General features: G+C 32.5%; 3 protein-coding genes across 3 annotated transcripts; 1 reads left to right on the top strand and 2 right to left on the bottom strand.

Moving 5' to 3' along the window:
* Nucleotides 1-437: 437 nt before the first annotated feature.
* On the bottom strand, nucleotides 438-14060 carry LOC140044019 (uncharacterized). The gene is made up of 22 exons (XM_072088501.1): nucleotides 13767-14060; nucleotides 13139-13330; nucleotides 12109-12193; nucleotides 11518-11653; nucleotides 10625-10694; nucleotides 10035-10226; nucleotides 9696-9822; nucleotides 8679-8861; nucleotides 8086-8180; nucleotides 7882-8003; nucleotides 7560-7696; nucleotides 6998-7237; nucleotides 6421-6558; nucleotides 5511-5783; nucleotides 5122-5208; nucleotides 4468-4686; nucleotides 3884-4117; nucleotides 3281-3532; nucleotides 2758-2889; nucleotides 2017-2295; nucleotides 1500-1769; nucleotides 438-1024 (listed from the first exon to the last, which is right to left on the bottom strand). The coding sequence occupies exons 1-22, from the start codon at nucleotides 13767-13769 to the stop codon at nucleotides 885-887; spliced, it is 3606 nt and encodes a 1201-aa protein (XP_071944602.1). The 5' UTR covers nucleotides 13770-14060; the 3' UTR covers nucleotides 438-884.
* Nucleotides 14061-14413: 353 nt separating this feature from the next.
* LOC140043548 (transcription initiation factor TFIID subunit 10-like) lies at nucleotides 14414-19644 on the bottom strand. The gene is made up of 5 exons (XM_072088073.1): nucleotides 19613-19644; nucleotides 17089-17246; nucleotides 16559-16623; nucleotides 16125-16236; nucleotides 14414-15605 (listed from the first exon to the last, which is right to left on the bottom strand). The coding sequence occupies exons 1-5, from the start codon at nucleotides 19641-19643 to the stop codon at nucleotides 15516-15518; spliced, it is 456 nt and encodes a 151-aa protein (XP_071944174.1). The 5' UTR covers nucleotide 19644; the 3' UTR covers nucleotides 14414-15515.
* A 164-nt stretch (nucleotides 19645-19808) lies between these two features.
* Nucleotides 19809-21960, top strand: LOC140043547 (ankyrin repeat domain-containing protein 49-like). Its single transcript, XM_072088072.1, has 2 exons — nucleotides 19809-20047; nucleotides 20338-21960. The coding sequence occupies exon 2, from the start codon at nucleotides 20367-20369 to the stop codon at nucleotides 21276-21278; it is 912 nt and encodes a 303-aa protein (XP_071944173.1). The 5' UTR covers nucleotides 19809-20047; nucleotides 20338-20366; the 3' UTR covers nucleotides 21279-21960.
* Nucleotides 21961-22774: the final 814 nt, after the last annotated feature.

The following is a 22774-nucleotide window of genomic DNA, read 5'->3' as shown; positions in this document are numbered from 1 at the left end:
GTAATCGCTCAGGATATTGCATATTAATGTGAATATTCGTGAGCAATATTTGCAATAAATAATGATTATTATAATAAACCGTATTATCGATCATTTAAGGTAATCTATAATGATAATACAATAATGATGATAGTATTAGTAGCATTGATAACAATTTTGATTACCAATAATGTTATAGGTGAACTTTTAACTAACGGTCCGCAGTTATGGAATCTATGTAATCTGTCAGATTTATATAAGGATTAAGTTAAAATATGGTGTAAAAAAATAAACTAGGTCGATTTTGGCTTATTTTGTCACGGTGGGATACATCTAAATATACTTCGTCGGACAGAAATCCGTGATGACCAGACTCGAGATATTTAGTATTTCGTTAAAAATAAATAGTAAATTGAACATACACTTTCTTAGTATAAATACACAAAGTTTTATTACAGAAAGAGAGTTTATATATCAGCGGAATAAGTACAAATAAAAAACATTAAATAATTATTTTCTGTTTTTATTCATATCCGCAAAGATGGTGAGCCGATGTTTTCTATGATCTTTTTTAAAGTTAATGATCAACAAGAAAAAAAATTATAATCATATTTAATCTTAAAACGGTTAAATACTGTTTGACGTAAAAGCTAATTTGTTATATTATAACGAAAATAAATTGCTAAAAACGAAAGCAAGCTTATACTAAACATTATTTGTCTTTAAAATTAATAATAAAAAATAATGAGATAATTTCCCCAAAAATAGAAATAATATCCACCATCGATGGTTTTTACTAGTATTTTTAAGAGTTAAATATCTCTTTTCTTCTATAAGTTTCGTAGTATTTATTTACCCGTAATGGTATGGCTAATTTGATATTATTGATCTACAGTATTTTCATTTTAATTGCGAGTCCGTATTTCACATACTGCTCTTATCTTACGTTTACAAGAAACATCTCTCCACAATCCGTTTGGTTTTATTGCCACACAATCTTCACCCTTCCCTTTTCCCTTGTTGTCTGGTTGGTTCTTCATCCATTCTAAACAAGATATAAATAATTGTGTAGGTATGAACTATAGTCTAGTTATCCTAAATTAATTATAGTACATTATGTACATGCAAATAAGGAGTAAGTTTAAAAAATAATGTGATGAATTTACCGAAAACAATTGTTGTGTGAATGGTCATTATCATTACTTTTTAGTTATAAACTTATCAAAATTACCAAAATATACTGTTACCAACATATTTTAATTGGAATTTAATCGTATGTAAAACAATATTATAATAAACATGTAATTATGTCAGTATAAACAGATTCGAGCAGTCTTTTAATAGTAACATGAAATTATGGCAATCTTAAACACTTGGTATTTAACCTCCATCATTTATAACCAACAGGGTTGAAGTACTTCAATATATAAGTTTAAAACATTCCTTTAGGTTGTGGGAAGTTATTCATTCATCCCTGTGTTTTAGCAAAACATAAACAAACACATATTAATATAACTTACTCTTAAACTGTAGCTTTCCACCTGCCAGCCATTTCCAGTTTCCTTCCTTCTGCATGTCAGTTAAGCCAATGTACGCTTCTAGTTTGACCAGCTTACGAACAAAGTTGTTTACACCTGCATCTTTGATAGTCAAAAGTTGTCCGCCTAGAGCTCTACATATCCTTTTGGAAACTTTAAAGTTTTGTCTAGTTGCAATAGGTAGATAGCAAACTCCTTTGTATTCATGATCACAAGTTTCAATTTCAACTGTAGGTGTTGGATCAGGTGGACCTAACAAACAGTAGATCAAAATAAACACTCTTACTAAGTAATATTCAAAATAATTTTTTCTACACTAACAATATTAGGTTTGATATGAGTTTATAATAGTAATATGACCTGTTTACACGAAATTGAGATCAGCGTTTATAAAGATTATGTAATTCGAAAAAAAGTACTGATTTAAGCTACTACGCAACCGATCAACATACATATATCATTAAATGTTGGTATGTACCGGAAAGTATTACGCACTTACCATTAACAAAAAGGTTTTTGCTTTCACTGTCTCTACTGCCTTCGTCATTATTTATTGCGCATGTGTACACTCCAGAATCGGCATGTGAAGCAGAGATAACTGTATGTGTTAAACGGTATCCTAATTCAGAGTGTATCTTGTAATCATCTTTATACAGTGTAATTGTTGGCACTGGTGGGACTTCAGAACTATCACTTTGGCAGGTAATAGTAAATGTATCTTGTGTGGTAACATTCCCTGGTAACACTAATTGAACATCTATTTCAGGTACAACTCCAACTAAGACGAAATAATTATAAACATGGGTGTAAGAAGATGTTTTAGATTACTGGCACAAATATTTTTTTATTAAGTGAAAATAGTTACAAACGTGCTTAAGTCAATAACTGAAGTATTATTACAGTGTCCTTTCTTTATTAGAGAAAATATAAGAAATATAATAAACAATTATTTGTTAGTTTATTAGAAGAACTGAATCATTCCAAATCATTAACCTAAAACAAAGTTGAGATAATTTATTTTTGCTCGATAAACCTGGAACAGATTTCTACTTTAGTTGAAGCCGGTGATTTTTTACCAACAACTGTAATGTGTTATATGTGATTTTACATTTATTTATTAATGGAACGCTTTATATTATTTTAGTTCAATAAAAAAGAAGGACATGTAGCAATACTTTGCGTCTATTGTAGTTTGTTTCCATTTGGTAAAAACGTGATGAAAAGTAAGGTATATTGTTACCTGGTAAAGGTGCCTTGCATACTGAAATCCTAGGAAACTCGCAATCCTCGTCTCCCCATTCTCCTTCATACTTGTACATGACGGTACAGTGTTGTCCGCTACCGTAATTATTTGGTTGTTCAAAATCCCAATCTTTAAATATATAATTATGAATTTTAAATGGATATAATTTTTATTTACATAATACTATATCACGCAAACAGTGATTTAGTTTGCTTCTGACAATCCTTTGCATTTTGTTTAATGTGTATTGTTTTGTATTATTCTGTAATTTTGTGTTGTACCGAAATTGAATCAAGTCAAATAGATTTCACTGGTTCCTTTGGTGAAGAAAGGCAACAGTTTTGGCTAGTTATATTATGAAAAAAAATGAAAACAATCAATAGGCCTAGCTAAAGGTTGTGTAATTGTCAGTAAGGTTGACAAGTAATTTCTATTATTGTTACTGGTTGCACACACCACATTCACATATTCCATTCCCTACTATGCTTCTAAACATTACTGGGTACAAAATTAGACTTACTTGAAAAAGTGATATTTTCTCCTGTTGGCAAAGTAAAAACACCCTCGTCATTTTTATCATTTGGTGCAATATAGGTATCCCTTTGATCGGTCAAACCAAGCAACAACTTCTGCCAAACATAGTCATTTTCTTCTTTCGTCTCAATGTTAACCAAATCAAATCCCATCTTTAGACAGGCTTCTCTAGCTTCAATGTATGTTTTCTTCTCGTGTACTACAGCATAACAAAACGAATTGTACTTCTGCGTGCAAACTATAAATAAATGGGCAGATGGTAAAACCAAATTAGGAATTAACCAACTTTATACATGGAACAATTATGTTTTTGTTTATGTGAAACAATCCTTACCTTAGCATAGTGTAATATAATACAATACAGGTGGCACATGTGATACACATGCAATACTGGACTATAATTCCATGTGTAGAGATACAGTACATATAATTATATAAAAAGGCATTCATTATGAAATCATATGGAAACCACTTTACGGACAATCCACCACAACCCCTCTTTATTATCGTAGACGATGACATAGATATTCTGGATTGCGTAACATCTTTTAAACAAATGTTAAAAGTATTTAATAGAAACAACTCATACCTTGAACATTAACTGAAAATGAACACATGTTCTGGTAAGAAAAGAATGTGTTTTCTGCTGTGCACGTGACAGTAGTTTGACCAATTGGAAAAAATGATCCTGATTTTCTAGAACACTTTATCTTTCCTCCAAATGAGCTGTCAATGAACTTAGGATCTGGCCAAGTAACTTCTGCACCTCTAGATGAGGAATCGACATATACCAAGTGTGTATCCACAAAGGGACATTGCAAAGCTGAAAAGATAACAGAATATATATTTGGGAGGTTTTTAATTTGAGTAATTTTGGTTCTACATCAGATTCTCCAGCTGTCATTAGATAGAGTCTAAATGACTATCGCAAGTCACCTAGATACGTGGGTTCTATTATGTGTTGGTTTTAACAATCATTTCAGCACAGTTTCAGTTTGAAATTGAAACGGTTGAGTGTGCACCACAAACATTTCTTTATAACATACTTTCAGCAAGTAGGCTACTGCGCAGCAACGCATAGGCCGATAGACTAGGAAGCAATACAATAAAAAACGTATGTGCATTGACACAAAATAGAGTCTATGTTTATCTATAGCAGTTTGCATAACTAACCAGATACGAAGACATCAACTTCACATAATGTTATTCTTCCGTAATGGCCTTCTTTTTGGAAGCTCAGATAGCGTCCAGTCGGTGTTGGAGAACATTGTATTTCAATTTGGTAATGTCCATTTATATCTGCGTCGGAGAGGACACTCCTGCACTGTCGGTTGGAATCGAGTAATTGAAGTGACTCTCCAACACGTATTACATACCCCCGCATTCTGTATACTTCATAAAAGCATGATTTTATCAATAACCATATAGCCATTATTACATTTTAATGAATAAAAGAGTACATGAGTCATAGAAGTGTAACTGGGCCAGATTTTATTGCATTATAATTGTTTGATCTATAGGAATTGAAACTGGGTAAACAAAATTGTTGTGAGTGCCTTGTATTTCGTTGTGCATTCATTGCATAATTCAGTTCAGAGAAACGAATATACCTGGTACTATTGTAAAACAATTGATCTTATGGTTTTTAGTGAGCAAATTGAAATAATTGCTTTGTAGCACAGGAAACCTAGGACTATCCAGTATACCTTTTAACATTTCAGTTTCTTTAATTTCAAACAAAAAGTAAAAGAGTATTTCTAAATGGGATTGAATATAATATAATTGAGATGTAAGAAGGGTAGAAAATTGCATATCAATTTAACTTACATCTTTGAGCATCAATCGTAACGAATAGTTTTACTACAGTGTATGATGTTCCAAGGTCGACTACCCACCATGGCTCCCATTCGTATTCTAATAAAGAAAATACCATAGTATAATTTTACGCAATTGTACAAAAAATACAAACATATTATAAGAATTATATTGTTTCTATCATGGGTTCAAGATAATTCTATATTTTAATTTAAAATAAATAATAATAATAATAATAATAATTAGTGCTGATTATATTAATAATATTAATATTGCCTATTGGTAGGTATGCGTTCAAGTTTATCTTTTAGCAAGGCCATTTAGTTATATGACCTATTGTTTCTAAGATAAAAGTAACATTTTTCTTTTGTTTGATTTTATTATAAAACAATTCAAATTACTAGTAACACTACAGCTACCATCTGAAGATTTAGGCCAATATAGCGAATCAATAGCATTCCATGACTCAAAAGAATCTCCATCCTCCAAAGAGCTTTGGTCGGTCCCTTTGCCTTGAGCAAAAGATCCAGGGCATTCAGCTATATTACATGCAGCCGTGTCGTTAGTCGTTCCATTGCATAGACCAGGCAAACTACAATGCCGATATCGCGTTTTGAATCCGCCTCCACAAGTCGCTGTGCAACCACTCCATTCAGACCATTGGCGCCATTTGGCTATTATAAAGGATATGATTAAAATGATGTCATTTTGGTTTATATTGTTTTGGTTTTAGTTCAGTCATATATTTTCTATCATTAAATCCTTCGGGGAATCAAAGTAAGTCAACACATTCACAAACTTAAGAATCTCCAATTAAAGTAAAAAATAGACCTAAAGAAGACTTCATATTTGAAGTTCTTTTTTTTTTATTTCATTTGAAATGTTACTATTTGAAGGCTACTAATTAAAAGTACATGGGATGAGAATACGCATTTTTTTATATTTTATTTATAGGACCACTGGGTAAGTCATATATTATAATAATAATATCCTGAATTTATATAGCGCCTATAATGTTGTGAAACCTCTAAGCGCTGAACATTATTACCCCGGTCATTGTTTTGCATCAAACATGTATGGAAACATACTCCCATAATGCAGCTAGTAACCAGCGCTAAGATCTTGATCTAACCGTGTACCCATTTTATACACCTGGGTGGAGAGAGGCTACGTAAGTAAAGTATCTTGCCTAAGGATGCGGCGAGAGTTGGATTCGAACCACGATCTCCAGTCCAACACACTGCGCCAAACACCCTCACTAATATAATACACTGAAACATATTCACTTGTTCTTTGTTCTTCATAACTTACGTTTGACGTCTTCTGAAACTCTCGTTTCACAAATGACGTACGGATCTGTGTCGTCACAGTATTCGGCAATCCAGTCATCGAACACACGGTTGATACAACATTCGGTTCCATTCAAACTAGTTAAATAGTCATACCACGCTACAAAAAAAATGTACAACAATAAATTAAGTATAAGTTTAAGTAGATATTTACTTACTTTATTTATTTTAGGTAGGCCAAATGTAATTTGGTAAGTGAACCACATTGGTTAGAAGTTTTTTTGTTTTCGCTTTTTAGTCGCGTGCGTGCGACTCTACAGCTCACTATGTCGGTCGGTCGGTTGGTCGGTAAACATTAACTTTAGCACGCGACTGCAGCCATGTATATGGCCTTGTTTTTGTGAAAATTTTCTTATCCGAGAAGGTTTGTTCTACCGCCAGAACCATGGAGCGAGAGCCTCGAACCCTTGTCGATATGTTGTGGCTACGGATTACGGTTCTACTGTCATAACCAATCGACCACTCACCCACTATACGTAAATTTTATATGAATTACTACTGTTGATGAATACAAATAATATGACTATCAAACAACATACCTATTGACCATTCCCATCCGGTTTCTCTCTCAGTGACGTCAGTTGGAAAATCAATCCAGTAACTGCTACCAATTAAAGACTCTCCGAAGCTTACCCTCAGGAACTCATTTTCCCCTGCACTACTGACCATCAATAACGTTGCTCCTTTATCTTCACAACGTTTTTTAGCGTCGGTGTAAGATGCCGGTTTTCCCAAGTATTGATAACAACTTCTCTCAAAACAGTTAGAGTTATATTTTTCTAAAAATGTATCATCAGTACTGTAACAGTATATTTATGCAATTTTATGGTAGGCCTACATCATGTAGTTGTCTTTAATCAAAATGATTAACGACAGTAATATATCAAATATAACTAACACTACTGGATTTAACAACTTTAAAGAGGTTAGAATTAAACAAAACATACTAAAAAGTTTAAATAAGATCAATCTTTTCAAATTAGACATAGTTCCATAGTTCTGCTCCATGGTAAAAAAAAACCACATTTTTATTATATTCTGTATTTTAGGACATTTTTGTGGTTTTCGTTATCGTCTGAAACCTTACAAAATGATTGTTACCTTTAATTTTATCTTTATTTTCAAACTTGAGTTCTGCTGAAAAACCTTTAGACTCTATTACATAGTCTGTAATAAATAGCAACATCATTTCGTTTCCTTCTGTTTTTATAGTCTCTGGAATTCTGTTGCCACAATAGCTGATAGAAATAATACAAAAGTCTTACATATACAAATAATTTTTAGAAATAATATGATTTGTAATTATCAATGAATTGGATAGATTCCATTATGTTGGCATGATGACCAAACTGATTCTATGGTACAACACATAATGCAATAAAACACACAATTAGGTATAACTATTTGTATAAAAAGTACCTACTATTTATCCTCATCTTGGTACATATTCTTCGTGCGTATGTTTAGGTAATCTCTATTACAATGTGGTGAATCTTCGATATTAAATTCAGTGAAAGTCAATCTGATTGTTTGATCTTTTTTAGCCTGTTAATTATAATAATTTAGATGATGTTTAGAAGTCAGGCCTACATAGAAATATTACACAGGGCCTATACACGATAATTACCTTTATGTACCATATACAGTCCGATTTGCTACTGTAAGGCATAGGGTAATTTGGCGACGTTAATTTACCAGGTTTCAGAATACGATGACGACAACCTTTTGATAGAAAATAAAAACACATTAGGTTTGTATACATGAATGTGTAAATTATTGAAATCGATTATAAACAGAATACATCATACTAATATGTTTGCATATAGAGTCTTTAATTTCCATTTGTTCCTTCGTTTGTTGATTAGTTATTTATTATTTAATTATTTTGTTCCTTAAACTCTGTCTATATTATAACTTTATGTGAAAAAATAATGTGATGTGCACATATGCCCCCTATATATTATTTCATTCCTTAAGCTCTGTCTACGCTATCAATCTTTATGTGACAAAATAATGTGATGTGCATATAGGCCCCGTATGTAATATTTCGTTCCTTAAGCTCTGTCTACACTATCAATCTTTATGTGACAAAATAATGTGATGTGCACATTATAATATAATGATGTTATATCACTACCAAGCATATCATTTGAGCACATCACACTTTTTTGATAGTGTAGACAGAGCTTTAGCTCTAGTGTATTTGGGTAGTACACATACCTTTTGGGGCGGGAGCTTTTTCGAAGTGACAACGATTACCATAATAATCATTTGGACACACACAATGGCAGTCTGGACTCGGTCCCACAAACCCACCGTTCTGACAAACGTCTTTGTGAATACAGTTTTCTGTGAATATTTTTAGCAGACAAGAAGAAGATAGAAATGTGATTATAATTATTTCTTATTCATGTATAGATTCAACTACAATAACCATTTCTTTCTGTGCTTTTATTTTTCATATAGTACTATTATGAATGTCAACATAAACCGTATGCAAATTATCCGAGACGACGACTTATATTGGCTTTATAAAAACATTTTTATTATAGTTTCGGACATGGTACTAACGTTGAAAGTATGTTAGACAAGTAATGTCATTCCTGATGAAAGAAAGTCAGCATTTTTAAATAATGTAATATTATTGTTTTTATTTTATTTTTTATTTATTCGACTTCTCACTAACTCAGTTAGTGAAGGATCTGGACCAACAGGTGGTAAACACCTCTAAAACGGTCCAGTCCCAATTTGCACAGTGGTTGTGTGTGACAGTGGCTGTGTTTGTGTGGACTAGTACACCGGGGTAACCCCCTACTCGTCTCGAAAGATGTACTAGGTTCTTTAAAGTGCGCATGAGCTATGTGTACACTGGACCTACGGTTTATAGTCCTTATCCGAGAAGACTCACTCGTTCTACCACCAGAACCACGGAGCGAGTGAGCCTCGAACCCTTGCCGATGTTATGGCTACGTAATTACGGTTCCACTGTCTTAACCGCTCGGCCACTCACTCGCTCGCGTATTGTATTGATACTGCACGTTCAACAGGCCATATGACAATTCTAGATAATTTACAGATCATTTTATAATAAACAATTATACATAACAATTATTCAGATCTATTGAAAACAAACTGTATATTACAAATAATTAACTTCACGAACATTTTTTATTAATAACAATGATAACAAACAAACAAGTACATAACACGTAAAAAACAATAAATTAGTATTCTTACCATTACAGTTGTACATTTCATTAGCTAACTTGATGTCATAAAAACTAAGCACATACACCTTCCCTATATCATACTGTTTCAACGGATCTACGGTCAGAACTGTTGGCAAACCGTTAGAGCTGAAAGTCTGAAATGAATTACATGCGTGTATTATTCGTGTGAAATGCGAGGACAAATTAATTATGCATGTTGTGAAATTCATGCAGTAAAAAAATAATCGAGATGTGTTGCCTCTTTCTTCGCTTAATAGACGAGAGTATCTGTTATTAACAATTAACGATGATATAAGAGTGTGTATAAAAAATGAATTATAAAATATTGTATTAACAATTACTTTACCTCACGAGCATAGTGCATTATTGAATAGAGGTCATAGGGCACAGATGTCAGCGTTTTGCGTTTTTCATAGTTGTACGCATCATCTTTGTCGATGTTTAGCCAATTAATACGAACATATTTATCTCGGTCAGGTCGCTTGTGCTCATGTTCAAAACCAATCACATGACCTATTTCATGTAGTACAACATGAACCTTGTGGAAAGTTACAAAATTGTATCAATGTTATTTTAGAGGAATGTTACATGTATCTGATAATTTAATATTTCAAGATTTAAGATATAAGAAAATTGCCTTAGAGGAATGGACAAGGATAATCTACAACTTAATCAAAATTAATTCATTTAAAATACATTTTAAACTTTGGAATTAAACATTGATTTTTACTCTTCATGACTCGAATTAATCAAACGCAAGCTCGATAATCTAGAGATAAATGATTCTATTTTTTTGCTGAGATTACATATGCGTGGTTGATCCTTCAAAATTCTCTGCAAACTGGAACAATACAAGTGTATATGTATAAATATCAGTTCATACTAACTATTCCACTATTAGAATTCAAGCATGACAAACTATACTATAGAACTTACAAAATCACAGTCTTGTCCAAGTGAGACATACTGATCAGGATATCCATGTTTTCCAACGCCAGCCCAGCAGCTAAAAATAATAAATATAATATTATATAGACCGATATTTTTCATCTTTAGAGACATTATGATACACACACTAGTATACATCTTTATATCAGACATGAATTGAAAGCTATTACCTGATGGTGACAGTATCCTCAAATACGTCATTCGAACTCCAATAAATGTTTAATAATAAACATAAAATAACAGCTAATAATATACTAACTAATAAAATAACAGACAACGTGCTAATACATAAATATATGATACATCAGCTTAGGTGACTTTCAAAGTTAACTCTCTAGCCAGTTTACTTGCTGTCGTTATTTTTCAAAATAGATCATTCCCAGAGCTATTTGATTCTCGCAATTATTTCGTTATGATTTATGATTTTCTATGTACATCTTATATTAGAAGATGTTCCTATTAGTTTTTAAATTTCTTTATAATCACAAAGAAATAAATACAAAAGAGGATTTTTGTTTCATTCTCAGTATCTACTTTATCTTATCTTGAGTTAAAAGTATAGCAATGATAAAATAAATTGACTGACAAAACATAAACACCAAACTGTATTTATAATTTTCAAATAGAGATACTGAAGAGTTGGTAATAAAGTTAATGCAATTGTTGCATAATTACAAAAAGGCCATATACATGGCTGCAGTTAGTGTTTACCGACCAACCGACCAACCGATCGACATAGTAAGCTATTGATTATAGTTTTACATCAATACCTAGGCCTAAAAGTGATCAGTTTTGTTTGCATAACACTGGCGGGAGATATGTTTTCAGAGTTCACCTTTATCTAATTGTATGATATTAAAAAACCTAAATTTCAGACTAACCTAGTTCCTCGAAAGAAGACCACCCTGGTTTTGTCTTCATCATCAATATCATCCGGCTCGGTAAGCTCGACGAATGTTATACATGTGTTTGTTTCCCAAACCTCCATTGCTTGTAGGATTACATCTCTATCTGGTACTGTAAATCAATATTTTAAATAATATAGATAGATAGATACAAATACAATGTTGATACTGATTTGTGATTATGTAAAATAACTCCTCGATTATCAATGTTCGTCATTATCACCACAAATTTCCAAATCAATGTCAACGTGTTCCTATTAGTTATATTATTGAAATTATTCATATACCTAATAATAGCAATCTTTATTCAATATTTTTATAATTATGAAATTTATCTTCTGTTGCTGTCAACGTAAATGATATTTGTACAATACTATCTTTATTTTTTCTTACTGTTGGATGTCGGTTGGACGAAATTAAATGTTGTTAAAATTGTTGAAAATGTTGAATTCATATGAAATTAATAATTTATAACCTATCTGTATCGCCCTTAAATTAATCTCTCCTGACTATATTCTTTTTTATTTTTGTTTTGAAAATTTTAATTGAAATCTTGTATTTTCTTACTTGATGAGTTATCAATAGTAAACGGAATGATTCCATCTGGCCACCTCCTTCCTTCTAGTGTTGTTGCTTTACGTTTGGATCGTATCTGTGAGAGTAACATCGAAGATTAACATACATATGATTTAATTCATACTTTATACAATAACTATTTTGTTATATGCAATTAGCGTTCTAAGCTTTTGGAAAATCTTTTGTTTAATGTTTGGGCCTAAATTTCGTTTCTTCTCAATGCCTAATGTTAGTAAATAATTTCCAAATAATAATACAACAATTATGCTGTTTATAGTTGACATTACACTGGATCTTGCAAAAAGAAGTTTAGTAGCAATACATGTCAAAGTTCTGAAGAAACGGAAATGTTGTATGTAATAAACCGACATACCACCATATCACCAATGTATTAGTGAACCTTTGATAACAGATAGTCTCGGTTGCTATAACTTTAAGTTGTCATTGAAAACAATGCAGTCTGTCTCACCACATTAGTGGCCGTAACCAAAGTTCACGAATGTTCGATTCGCATAGTGGAAAACAAGCTTTATTATGGATACATTATCACACAATCTCCAAGATTTTATTTATTTATTCATTATTATTATTTTATATATTAGAAATATTTATTTATCAAAGTTATTTTTATGGGTAATATCAGGGTAAAGAGCACTCGAATAATGAAAGAGAATAAATTAATAAACTTTTTTTGCGTTATTTCCTGTCAAAACAAACACTTAAATGTATTAGTAAGTTAAACCAACTTTACCAACATATAGCGTATATTCAATTTGCAACAAGTGTATAACCTATACCTAGCTTGGTTATGTCTTTAATGTTACTTGATAAGCTATCAGTTCAGACATTTCACTAATCTAGGTCTACATAACATAGTCAGTTTCCTAGATATTTACAATAACTACATTATAGTTACAACCCTAGTTTGTTTAAACATCATACTTCGTGTTATATTAATATTGCTAGCACTAACAATTAAAATCTAATATTTAAGATAAAACAATTACAAAAATATATTTACTATAGATATTCGTTGATATCCTTGCACAGTAATTGTCATGGCAACTGCCATAACAACCATCACCATCAAAAGACGCATGCTTGTTATTCGGACGATAGACGGTCTTCGAGTGACGTGTTTTGTAACCCAGAATTTGGTAAAAGGTGGAAGTGAGTTTTGACACACTACGACCCCCATCAGCCTTATAAAAGCCTAAAAGGAAGGAAGGATTCAATAGCAAAGACAATATACAATGCACTTTGCGTAGAATAGTTCATTGGTAAAGTACAGGATTTTATTGCATCAAACCAATTGTTTGATTGATATATCCTATTAATTATTGAGTCATCATTATGAAGTAGTAGGCCTAATGATATGCATATCTCATTTCCAGAATTTATGTTTGTTTATAAGATGGGCGTTTCATTTGCCAAATCTTAACTTTAGTAGTAATTAATTCGCTTTAAAATAGTTTAGGCCACCCTAGGCTAAACAATGATATATTTATATAGACACACATCAGCAATGAAGAAACGTATATTACAGATAGACAGATATTACGTCACCTACTTAATTAGCGTTAAATATTTCCTGTTCAGATCAAATAATATTTGATCTGAACAGGAAATATTATCGTAGACCTAATTACCATGTTAAAACCAGGAAAACAGCATCAAGTTATCATGTAATGAATGAATATGTAATGTCCCGTTGTCGTCTTCTTTTTTAGCCGCTACTACCTCCCTACCACCTGCTCGTTCTCAAAGGAGTATTTCTGCGCGAATAAGGCTCTAGAGATTTGGTGGTATTGGAAAAGTTCGCCATGTTACAACAGCCAAACCAGCTGCTAATGAAATGTTACTATGAGAAAAATCAAACGATTTGCCGATGAAGTAGTTTTTTTCTCACGTTTGAATTCCAGAGGTAATTGTGTGGGATAACAATGGAAAAAAAGCTGGAATGTATAGAGGTATATTAATCCAGTTATTGTACTAATTTAATTGAAACTCTAGTAGTACGTGACCTAAGTTTTTTAATTTTTTTAATAGTATTTTATGCTTAACTTATGCTACGCGCGACGTATGAATGGTACATAGTATCAGAACGTGTGCCTAAGTTGAATGTGTATGCTGGATTGTATTTTTTGGTTCATTTAGGCCTTTCAGTTATTGTACATTGCGTGGAACATGTTCGTAAATTGTTCGCATCCACATTGTATTATTGTTAATTCTTCAGAGTCAAATTATTAATTCATAAAAACTCATATTAATAATAAAAAAACTTTAATTTATCTATTTCTGATTCTTCTTTTAAATTAATTTACATTAATAACCCAATAATCCACTCTCATTTATCGTTATTTTCCAAAAGAAAATACATGCCAACGATTTTGAAATATATTTTGATAAGTCGTTGGTGCCTTATTTTTAAAACTAGTTCTATATGTACAGTATTATTCTTGCTTACTGGACAATTAAATCAGTGAATAAATATTGTGCTATTTATAGATATTACATCACCTAACACGTTAATTTAAAATGCTTCCTGTTTAAATGTTATATTGTGATAACGCAAAACCAGGAAAACAGTATCAACTTATATCATGTAATACATGGATAGTTTAATGTGACGTTGATGTTGCTTTTAAACTCTGTCTACACTATCAAACTTTGACAAAAGATGTGATGATGTCATATCACTACTATATTTGGGCATATCACTACTATATTTGGGCATATCACTACCATATTTGTTGTCAAACTAGTTTAATAGTGTAGACAGAGCTTAAAGCATTACAACCTCTCTGCAACCTTCTCGTTCTCATAGTATTATGTAGTATTTCTGTGCGAATAAGGCACACACGATTTGATTTTGTTGGTGTTTTAAAAGAAAGGCAATCTACTAACAGGATGCTGAGCTCCAGAGATCAAAGGGTTATCTGTGGATGCGACACGATCAGTACCACGCCCCTTAACAGGCACCACTCGCCATAGAGAATATGTGCATAGTACACTACTGTTGGTATTTGTCGCAGACAGACATAATATCAAAGGACTGTTACAAGTTCTTTACGACTTTTCAGCCCCATACACGAATACACAAAGCATTTTTCTTTTTCTTGAAGTGCCACAATCGTTTTGATACTGTTTCTTTGTGTAACAATAGACCTAATTATGGGTCCATAGTGTAGCATGTATATGCTTGAAGAACATTCTTGCTCAGATATTAACTCCAATCTATGGTAAACATACATCTCAACAGTTGAAAGTAAGTTTACCAAATGATTTTTTCCCATACCACACAATATTGTTATATATAATCGTATGATGATGATGATCTTTTTAAATATAGTACAATGCCTTTGTCATTATTATCATTGTTTCTTTTCAACTTCTAGCTATGTGAAATAGTATGGCTTTTTGACATTGATGCCACGTTCGTGTAGAGCAGGTGTGAGGTCATCTAAGGTAAGTGTATATCTTTTGTCCTTTAAAAAAAAAACAATTATATTTTAAATTCATTATTTGTTTATATTACCTGAATTTAATCATAGAGATATAATAGTGAACTAAATATGTCTATGATTTAATGTCGTGGGGTAATAATAATGTAGTAGTCTTGCAAAAAAATACAACTGGGCAAAAATATACAATAGAGGGTGCTATATAGAAAATTCACTCATGAATGTCATTTCAACAAGAAAAAAAAATAGTAGCCCGAAAGCTTTTTTGGCTCTTGATTGATACAATTTTGGATTTGAGTGCATAGCAAACAACAATTTTTAAGGCTTTATTATTTTCTTAAGAATGTTATAACTAAAATTCACTTATGCATGTAATTTCAACTAAAAAAATGTACAGCTTTACTGCAACAAAATAATCTAATTTAAAGGACCATGCTTGGAGGGTGTAGGACACCTGACATTTTCAGGCCTTATTTATTAACAGGCATCTTTGCCAGGGCTTTATTAATTTCTCAAGAATGTTATAACTAAATATGTCTTCACCTTTCCTGATTTCTTTGATGATTGTGCAGATCCTTTCATTTTGCAGTGTTGTAATGATTCATTCACAACATCAGACACAAACTTCTGTGCTGCTAGTGATATCAATCGCATTCTGCAAACAAAAAAACAATAATAGAAAACTGATCACAAGAGTTAAAGATGTATTGTTCCCCTGACAAATATTTTTTATTGTTAAATATGCCATTTTAATGTCACATAATAGTTATTCACTTTGACCAAATATTGGATCTAAACAAAAAAACAATAATTTAAAGCAAAAAAAATGGTAAAATTGATTGCTAGCCAATGGATTTTTGGTCGATTATGTTATTTTTGGTTATTATGTTATTTATAGGTGAAAACATTTTTCCATTATTATTTCATTTTTTAAATTGTACACACACATAATATGAACAAAATGTAATTATTCTCACACTCTAGGATCTGATGCTTCAAATCCAGCACGATTCAGATAAAACCCCGTAACAGCATCAGGTATCTAAAATATAAGAAAAAAAAATCATTTTTAAAAAGAATTGATATTACCAAGTACGTAGTATAATAATCACTGACCTTGCAAGTACAATCATTTATGTCAGAGTTTAATGCTTTCTAATGTACTGGACATATTTATTAATATAAAAAAAATAATAATACATATTGTCATTAATGTTTATATTGTGTATTTTCAATGTTTTAATTGATGTTCAGTAAATATATGTAGAAGTATAACATTAATCAGGTTTTTGTAATCGGCCTTTTCTTAAATTTCTAATATGACAAACTAATGTTTATGAAATCTAAAGTACAGAAATACAATTCCAGTTTTACTAGTGAGTGTAGTTAAGAAATTAAAATTTAAAATAATCTCATTCATGATGTTTATGTTATTGTTACACAGTAAAGCCTACAATACAATGTGTCTTAGGAGTAAATATTCATTCATTGCAATATTGCTCCTAACCGTTGGTGCGTAGTCTTCAATCTGTGTCAAGAACGTGTCTAAGGAATCACCAACAGGCTCAACCTCAGCCTCTTTGTTTCCACCATTGCTGGATGATGATGCCACAGATGCAGAAGAACTTGTTGCGTTAGATGTTGATCCATTGTTGCCTAATGAAACTTAAAAGAGAAAAGTCCCCAAATAGAATACTGTAGGCAGAGCCATATATATAAAGAGTTACGACATTGAAAATTAGAAGCCATTTTTGTGTCAAAGAATTCACACGCTGAGGGCGCGCGCGTCTCTTTTGTATAGCGTTTTCCTATAGTTCATGCACTATTTTTAGATTTTGTTGTCTATGAAATAACGCTTAGATTCCGTTTTTAATTTAGTAATTAATTTCATTAATGGTATTGATTTGTTAAAATATATATATATTTTTTATAATAACAAAAAAATAAATGCTAGGGCCTATGGAAGTTAGGATACATCAAAGAATGAACCAATACAAAAAACACACAAATTCACCTCTCTTTTTATGCAGTATATGGCTTTCTGTGTGTTTTTTACACAAACTGCGCCGCCAACGTTATTACCATTCAGAGACTCGTTCATCATTTCATTTGTAATAATTTGCCTTTATTATTTAAATATTGTTCATACCCTTTTCAGTATATTAACCAATATATCCACGACACTTTATTATTTTATTTAGTCATCAAAGCATGCATTATGAATTGAAAATATTACATAATTGTTATTAATAGGACGTAGTTATGAGATGTTTTGTTCCAAAATCCATCAATCGAACGTTATTATACAGATATTGACTACTTATAGGTTAAATATAAGATTTGACATCCCCGAGGGAATGATATTAAGTTCTCGGGAAATATATATTCCCTCGAACTTAATATCATTCCCTCGGGGATGTCAAATCTTATATTTAACCGATATAAAAGGCAATATCTGTTATATTATATAGCCAAGAACAAGTCTGCTGGGTTGGGTGAAGCTAGGCTAGGCCTCCTATAGTATAGTATTTGTATTGTATTTAAACAAGCCTGCCTAGACACCTTACCTTGCGAAGAATAATATACAGATAATTACTAATTAATGATTCCTTGGCAATAAAATATTCACTTAGGCCTAGGTCGTTTAAATTAACAGAAGAATTTCCATCAATAAGCCTATTAAAAATAATAATAATTATAATCAGGTAGGCCGAATAAACAATTCGTCTTCTTCTCGATCTTCGAGGAGCCGAATCACCGGATGTTCAGCGCGTACTAGTTACTAGGTTACTACCGTGAGTATTGCCCAATCACAAACGGTGTTTCATCACATTTAGGGTGGACTTATAACAAATGAGGGCGCTATGTATGCATAGTTTAAATAGTTTAGAAGATTAATTTCTTCAAGCAACTTCCGTGGCGCAACGGTTGAAGCGTTGTCTTGCGATGGAGTGACAATTCCACCTGAGTTCAAGATCGAGTTGATGACTTTTGTTTATTTATCGGCAACGCGAGTGTTGGCACACGAAAATTACACAGTCAATATCATCGTACTCGAGAATCTATATGTTTAATGACAGGGGACACGATAATTACGCGAAAATTACACAGTCAATATCATCGTTCTCGAGGATATATACGATTTACGATCCTCGCAGCGGTAGTCATGTGATGCAGTTTCAACCAATCACGTTAGCGTATTTACATAGGCTATGTAATATAATGTACTAGCGCACGCGCGCGCAATATTCTTTGGCGCAAGTACTTCTGTACGCTGTGCACATCGATATTTCATCGTAAAATGTGCAATTACATTTTTTTTAATACAAGAAAAAGTTTAAAGTATTTTGTTGCTCCTATACTTTACATGCATTAATGGAGACAAGTTTGACAAATTTTGATCTGCATATCACGTGACTATAATCCAATGTCGTAACTCTTTATATATATGGCTCTGACTGTAGGAGGTCAAGCTGCGGTCAAGCCTAATTCTAACTAAATAGTCTAGGCCTAGATATTATATTTATAATATCACTATATAATTAATAGGGCCTATAGAGGGCCTAGCTAGACCTTGTGTAGTCCTACAAAAAAACAATACCTAGGCCTAGGCCTACATTAAAACTGCCCGTTTTAGCATGTGTTTTTTTTTACAAATTACACATTTATAAAAAGATTAAAACACAATGAGAATTTGTTTTTTATAAAACAATATCTAGCGTAAAACTATTTCAAACACGTTACGGCTTAGGCTAGGCCTAGGTACTGTCATTTATCTAGCCTACGCAAATTAGCGCGTTCAACTTCTCCTCTGAGCCGGGCGCCGCGGTACGTACCACTGCACAAACTAGTAACTCACGATGAGCCTAGCCTAGCCGCGACTAGTTTAGGCAAGAATAATGCGTTAATTCATGGCTTTAAACTTATACAATAAACAACAGAAAGATCACTGACATTCTTTGAATAATTTTTTAATTAAAAATTATAAAAATAGCTACAGTATCCCATGATTATCTACAATATAAACTTACTGTTCGGGTTTGTTGTTCCAGAAGAAGCCATCATTGATTGACTATTTTTACGACTACTGTAGAATAGAGTATCCTTTTTCGCCCTCTTGCGGTAGATGGTAGTGATTAAAAATATTCAAACACAATTTTATTATTAAATAGTAACAGTTTATGCAAACATAAATGTATGTTGATAGCACTTGTAAATAATTATTTGTATACTGTACAATTGACAATCAACTATACTATTATTAGTACTATATCGTTTTTTACCGACACACCACAACCGACATGTGGCGCTCTCTACTATCATTCAGGCAATACTAGTACTACTGTTTACCGGGCCGCCGTGTATTCAATTAAACAGGGGAGAGCTCGAAAAAAGGAAAGAAAGACTCACTCTGCCTTTTTTACTAGATTGTTTGTTATAAAATAGCCGTAGGCCTACATAATTGTGTAAGTTTATATACAACTTAAATTACATCATGTATATTTTGCTGTTGGTAGGCAGATAAACATACATTGAGGCCATCCAAACACATCTGTACCGAATTCCAGCCTCCAGCCAGGCCAGGTGACAAGAAACCTACCTCTCAGTTCAGAAACAGCTCAGGTGGTTGGTATAAATGTGCTTCAAGTCGTTTCGTCCCACATTATTGCATGAGCATTGATTTCCTTATTATTCCAGAGTTATTTATTTCTTTTTTTATACTGTGTTTAAAATCTAATATTCACATTGGTTTCAGATTGAGAATTGTAAACATTGAGTCACATCATGGCAAGTTGTTTAGATGCAGACCGGATTAGCCAGATCAGTGTTAGCATTGAAAGCATAAACCAGTTGGAAATGCGTGAACAACTGATGTCTCATGATGAGAGCGCAGTTCAGAAAAATATAAAGCCAATCACAGCATCGACATTAACACTAGAAACAAACGACAGCAGCGATGAGACAAAGGAACAGAGTAGAGGAGGGATCTATGCAGAGGCAGTTGAACAATACCTTGCTGACCAGTACGAAGAACCTAGTAGTAGCTATGATAGTGAAGAGCATAATGAGAAAATGCGAAAGCAGACCGAGTTACTTCTAAAGGTTATGGAAGATCAGAATAAACGCAAGTCTCTACGTCAGTCGTACGGTGTGAGCGACGATGACCTCCAGAGTGACATCCGTGAAGATGTAGAGACTGACCCAACCAAGCGGTGCCTCTGGGCAGCCGAGAATAACGAATTGGACATAATTAAGGAAATATTAAATAATGAAGTCTCTTTAATTAGCTGTTGCGATGAAGATGGTTATACTCCACTTCATAGGGCGTGCTACAATGGTCATCTTTCAATGGTTAATTATTTATTAAAATACAATGCAAATGTTCGAGCTAGAACTTTAGACGGCTGGGAACCTCTACACTGTGCTAGCCGCTGGGGTCAGGCATCCGTGGCTGGAATTTTATTAGAGAATGGTGCGTCTATTAACAGCCAAACAAATGGCGGTCAAACTGCTTTGCATCTAGCGGCATCAAACAGAGAAGCAAAAGAAGTTCTAGAACTCTTGTTAATGAATCGTTACATCGATCCGTCGATACGTAACGGTGCTGACGAGACCGCTTTTAATATTGCTCGTAGAGTTGGCCCTCTTTCTTATCTATTCAATATAGCCGATGAATCTCTGAACAGAATTCATTGATAATTGTATTTAACTGTATTTATCAATTACAGGGTACATTAATAATAATGTTTGTTTTAAGCATGTTCACTCAATGATAAAAAAATGAAGTAATAAAACATAAGCTGACGCTAAACTAATGGTAGCGCTATATACATGTAGCTAAATAAAATATATTAGCTTTCTGCCAAATTGTTAAAATACTAATACTAATTGTGTAACGTAAAACTGCTCTATGTACACAATTTTTAAACTTTATGAACTGATTTACCACATTAACTGAAATATTTGTGTACTGTAAATTAATGATAGTTTATATGTAAACATATCCAAAGTTTACATTTTAAATAATGCCTTATTTACTTGAATTCTAAGTTGGTTACATGTGCTTCACTTTATTTCAATCCGTGAATAGAAACAGTTGAAGTTAGATTATACAGAGTAGATGCTGTCATAGACTATGTCTCAGGCTATCCAGATTATGTCTCTCCATTACTCACAAAGACTTAAATATGGAGGTAGACAAATCTCAGTTTACACATATTTATATCTCTCTAGCTAGTCGTCTGTCATTAGGTATGTTCCATTCTGCAATTTATGGAATTAAAAATACAATTTTGAAATTTAATTGTTTACTGTAGTAAGCGTTCTTAGTAATCAATTACTTTTACGCTTAAAAGTATTTAATACTGAAAATAAAGCCACATGGCTGTGTGCAATACTCCTGACTTTGTCAACTATGTTTTTATTTATTGAGATTGTTGTCTCATGTTTAATGTGTCAATGTAACCCTAACCCTTATGAAAATCGGAAAATTATGGGTGCTGCATGGAGCGTGAGACTTAAACATGCTTGATGGAAATTCACTGAATGAAATGATGATGGTCCTTATATTTGTACAATTTTATTTTTAAAACCAGAAACAACAGCAGAAATAAATCCGCCGCTTAAATCTTGGTTTAGAGTGTATGACCTGTACGTGTGCCTATATTCGGAAATATTATAGATTTTATTATGTGAAACGAGCCAGAGGACATTCCTGTATTGAAATTAAAAGACAGATTTAATAAAAATAGACAATAGGTCTAGAACAATTGACTGAGTTAAGTTCAACTTTCAAAACTTTGTTCATTTTACACACTGCAAACTTCCAATATAATTAATATATTCTGATTCTTTAAAATGTGAATATACTGAATGATAGTGTTTTTACAAGAGCATAGAAACCTTTTAATCATTATTTAATAAAATAGTTTCAAAAATTAACACAATTGAACTGAGATCAAGTAACACTTTGGTTTTAAATAGACTACCCTGCTACGAAATGGACGAATCTTAAGCTACAAGGTTGTCACGTGTCCTAGGACTTTGCTCGGTCAGCTGACACAAAGATAAACAACAAATGATGTTACATCAGGTCAAATAGGTATATTAGATATTCAACTCCTCCTAATCCAGATAACCGATCCGTTAAGTTATTGATTGTTCATTTATATTAAATAGCAAAGCACTGAATC

This window comes from Antedon mediterranea, chromosome 3 (assembly GCF_964355755.1).
Source record: "Antedon mediterranea chromosome 3, ecAntMedi1.1, whole genome shotgun sequence".
In the NCBI taxonomy this organism is placed as follows: Eukaryota; Metazoa; Echinodermata; class Crinoidea; order Comatulida; family Antedonidae; genus Antedon; species Antedon mediterranea.
The sequence above is the reverse complement of the archived record's forward strand: the minus strand, read 5'-3'. Positions and strand labels throughout refer to the sequence as shown.

Coding starts and splice junctions, on each gene's coding strand:
- LOC140044019 (XM_072088501.1), bottom strand. Junction 8,862..9,695: donor TGAAATGTACAACTGTAATG/GTAAGAATACTA, acceptor TACATGAATAAG/AAATAATTATAATCACATTT. Junction 1,770..2,016: donor CAAAAACCTTTTTGTTAATG/GTAAGTGCGTAA, acceptor ACTGTTTGTTAG/GTCCACCTGATCCAACACCT.
- LOC140043548 (XM_072088073.1), bottom strand. CDS start 19,643: ATGGCTTCTTCTGGAACAACAAACCCGAACA. Junction 16,624..17,088: donor TTGAAGACTACGCACCAACG/GTTAGGAGCAAT, acceptor CTTATATTTTAG/ATACCTGATGCTGTTACGGG. Junction 15,606..16,124: donor CATCAAAGAAATCAGGAAAG/GTGAAGACATAT, acceptor TTTTTTTTAAAG/GACAAAAGATATACACTTAC.
- LOC140043547 (XM_072088072.1), top strand. CDS start 20,367: ATGGCAAGTTGTTTAGATGCAGACCGGATTAGCCAGATCAGTGTTAGC.